This window comes from Corvus brachyrhynchos, unplaced genomic scaffold (assembly GCF_000691975.1).
Source record: "Corvus brachyrhynchos isolate BGI_N302 unplaced genomic scaffold, ASM69197v1 scaffold3, whole genome shotgun sequence".
Lineage (NCBI taxonomy): Eukaryota > Metazoa > Chordata > Aves > Passeriformes > Corvidae > Corvus > Corvus brachyrhynchos.
The window spans coordinates 1,942,074-1,945,699 of NW_008237619.1; the positions used below are offsets into that span (position 1 = coordinate 1,942,074).

The 3,626-nt window shown below is 63.0% G+C and overlaps 1 protein-coding gene across 2 annotated transcripts; it reads right to left on the reverse strand.

Moving 5' to 3' along the window:
• Positions 1 to 986: 986 nt before the first annotated feature.
• On the reverse strand, positions 987 to 3,115 carry LOC103613838 (folate receptor gamma). 2 transcript variants are annotated; one of them, XM_008631676.2, is made up of 5 exons: positions 2,705 to 3,115; positions 2,381 to 2,534; positions 1,976 to 2,164; positions 1,766 to 1,901; positions 987 to 1,400 (listed from the first exon to the last, which is right to left on the reverse strand). In XM_008631676.2, the coding sequence occupies exons 1-5, from the start codon at positions 2,749 to 2,751 to the stop codon at positions 1,126 to 1,128; spliced, it is 801 nt and encodes a 266-aa protein (XP_008629898.1). In that variant the 5' UTR covers positions 2,752 to 3,115; the 3' UTR covers positions 987 to 1,125. The 2 variants fall into 2 exon arrangements, with proteins under 2 accessions (XP_008629898.1, XP_017587196.1); XM_017731707.1 differs by having other exon boundaries at positions 2,381 to 2,567.
• Positions 3,116 to 3,626: the final 511 nt, after the last annotated feature.

Below are 3,626 nucleotides of genomic sequence, written 5' to 3' on the forward strand. Positions count from 1 at the left end.
CGGGCACGGGAGCAGACCCGCGGGGGTCGAAGGGGCACCGGAGGGGACCCGCGGGGGATCCTGGGGGAGCAGCAGGACGGAGCTTGGGGGAGCAGCAGTGAGGTGACGGGGGAGCATTGGTGGGGTCCTGGGGGTCGCACCGCGAGAGGCACCGGGGCAGATCCGGGGCCATGAATAGGATGTTCAGGGGGGCATCTGGAGGTCCGATCGAGGGGCAGCGGCACCGAGGGGCGGAGAGCACCGGGTAGCGGGCAGCAGTAATGGGGAGGATGGGGAGCACCGGGGGGGACGCACCAGGGAGGGGGGAAGCATTTGGAGAGACAGGGACACCAGGGGAGCAGCGGGGGATTGGGGGCACCCAGGGGCGTACCGAAGGGAGAGGCGGGGGCACCGGCAGTGTGAGGGTAGCAGGGAGCCGGGCACTGGGGAAAGGGGGGCTGCGGTGGGGCAGGCCTGGGGCCGGGCTGGGACCAGGGGCTGAAAAAGTGGGGGGCACGACCGGGTTTCGCCATCAAAACCGGGGACTTCTCCATGGCCCAGGGATCGGGACAGTGCCACCCCACAGCTGGGATCACGGAGCATGTGGGGAAAGAGACCCCTGGGGTGGGCTCCGGACCGGCAGAACTCCCTTGACAGCTATGCTCTCCCCGGGATGTCCTCCCCTTTTTCCCCATAATTTTCCCAGTCCCATCCTGTGCACCAGTGAGGTAATGCCCGGTGTCAGTGATCCCCGGAGCTGTGTCAGGTGCTGGGACACATTCAATGATCCCGTCCCCCTGGGCCCCAGTGGCAAGCAGCCCTGTGCCTTCTGCTTTGCCCGACACAGTGGTTTGGGGGAGGCAGTGCCAGGCAGCCAGGTTGGTCGGTACAAATGAATGGGTCTGCTTCATCTCCTCACCAGAAGTAGGATCAGACAATCAGACACTCCCAGGTCCCTCAACCATCCTATTGCCCCCCCAATCCCCAGCCCCACAGCACCCCAACACTAAGCAGGGCAGGAGTGTTTATTCATGAGCCCCATGCCTGTGGGGGACATAGCTTGGGGACATCCCATGGGGAGGCACAGGGCAGCTTGGTGACCCCCCTGACCATCTACTCCCTGCTCCTGCCTGCAGCCCCTCCTGCTCAGAGTGGGGCCAGGAGGGTGAGGGGCAGCAGGGCCAGCAGGATGGAAAGCAGGGAGTTTGGGGGAGCATTGCCACGGGCGTAATATTGGGCAACGGCAACATTGGGGTTCCCCTGCGCAGGATCGAACCACATCTGGATGCAGCGACCGCTGCCACGGTGGTGGGATGTGTAGCGGTAGGAGCCAGACCAGATCTGCTCGCAGAGTGCAGCCGCCGTGGGGAACACAAACTTGAACTTCTGACACATGGCACCCTTGGGACACTGGTTGGTGCCTGGGGTGGGGCAGAGGGTGAAGTGGGGGCTTTAGGAAATGGAGGGTGATGCTCCCCTGCGCATGGGGTGCAGATGGGTCCCCACTGGCATTGCTGGGGAAGACAGAGTTGATCTCAAGGTGGCACAGGGTCAATCACCACATCCCACACCCCATGAGGACCCTCACACCCCCTGACCCACTCACATGCACAGGGGATTCCCACCTGGCTGCCACCCCCACCCCATGGGGACCCTCCACCCACAGACCCACTCACAGCCACCAGGGAAGGTGGACACAACCTCCCCTGCAGCAAGATGGAGGGTGACTGGAGACCCACAAGAGGGTCAAGGCATGATAGGGGAGTGCCCTGAAACCCCCACTCACCTGTAGTCCAGTTCCAGCCCTTGTGCCAGTTGACCTTGCAAGTGACAGCATCCTGGCAATCCTCCCACCACTGCTCGCAGTCCTCCTGGCACAGTGGCACATCCCGGATCCGCTCCTTCCGCCAGCTGTTGTCTGCCTGCAGGGCCCCCAGTTTTCCCCAGTTCACCCCAGGGATCCTGGTAGGTGGGTGAGGGGGGGGTCTGCACCTACCTGGTCGATCCATGGCCCCAGGTTGGGGGAACACTCATAGAGACACGTGTCCTGGATGAAGTGGCGCTTGCACTTCTCTGGCATGGCCCCACAGTGGTCCCAATTGAAGTTGTACAGGTAGGACTGGTCCTGGTGGGCTTCCACACTGGTGTTGGCAGTGCAGCAGGCATTGTCCTTCCAGAGGACACACTGCACCAGGGCAGCCAGGGCTCAGCTGGGACCCATCAGGACCCACCAGGGTTCAGCTGGGACCTGCTGTGGGTCCGTGGAAAGCACCAGTGCCCACAGGTGGGTGACACTGGGTTATGGAATTCATGTCAGGGCACAGAGCACCCCAGCCTCCATTCTGGTGACCCCACAGCGAGTGACACCAGTGGGTGCTGGCGCAGTGGGTGAGGACCGTACCTGCCCATAGAGCTGCCCCTCAGGGCCAGGCTCTGTTTTATGGTGCTTGGCATCCATGCAGACGTTGAGCAGTGAGTCCTGCGCCACCGCCACTGCTGCGCTGGCAGCTGGCCAGGCCACCAGCACCAGCAGAGCTAACACCGCTGCCATTGCTCTGCCAGGGCGACAGCCGGTCAGGACGGCAGCACTGAGAGACACAGAGACAGCAGGGACAAAGTCCCCCACTGTGCATGTGCGAGTGTGGCAGCACTGGTCACTGCCCAGGACCACCAACAGTGGGGTTAGGGATCTTACCTGGGGGGTGCCAGGGGTCAGGGCTCTTACCTGGTGGGAATCTGGGCTCCAGGTGCTATGGGACGAGCGCAGCTCATCTCAAAGGTCGTGGCGCAGCACAACCCTTGGCCACTGATCACGGGACGTGGGAACGCGATGGATTGGGTTGCACTGAGGGCACGGAGGAGACAGTGCACCCCGCCCTGGCACCCCGCTGTGTCATGGATTGACACTCGTGCCCATCCTGGCCCCCTCAGCCCTGCATGCAGCTGGGATTCATCCTCCTGGCGCCAGGCTGGGGCCAGCACCAGCCAAAATCCACCTGTGGTTGTTTTTCCTCCCCTCCCGTGGGAGGTGGCCTGATTCCCTGACACCAGCACAAGGGGCAGGACCTGGCCCCCCAACACCACAGGGTGCCTGTGAGTGAGCCGGGGGGTAAGAGATGTTGCTGGTGGGGACAGGTACCCCTGTGGGGTCACAGATGGCCAAAGGGTAAAGCCAAGTACCCCTCATTGAATTGCAGATACTCCACGGGATCACAGATGCCCCATGGAGGGGAGAGCAGATACCCTGGGGGAGAGCAGTCACCTGTGGCTCGGGGGGGACAGAAACCCTCCAGTGTCAGACATGCCTTGGGGCGGGGGGCAGGAGGGGGGGGGGGGGGAAGATATCCTGGAACACATGATGGGTGGGCGAGACATGCCCCGGAGGTCACAGATGCCCTGAAGACGGGGGAAGATACCTCCTCACAGGTGACAGATACCCCCACCCATGGACGGCAGTTGCCCCCAAAGGAGCAGATACCCCATGAGGATCACAGATATCTCCCCACTGGGGTCACTGGTACCCGTGGGGGTGACATACCCACCATTAGTCACAGATACCCCAAGGGAGGCACAGGTATTCCGTGGGGATCACAAATACCTCCTCACGGGGGTCCCCGATCCCCCGGGGTTCCCAGATAACTCCGGGG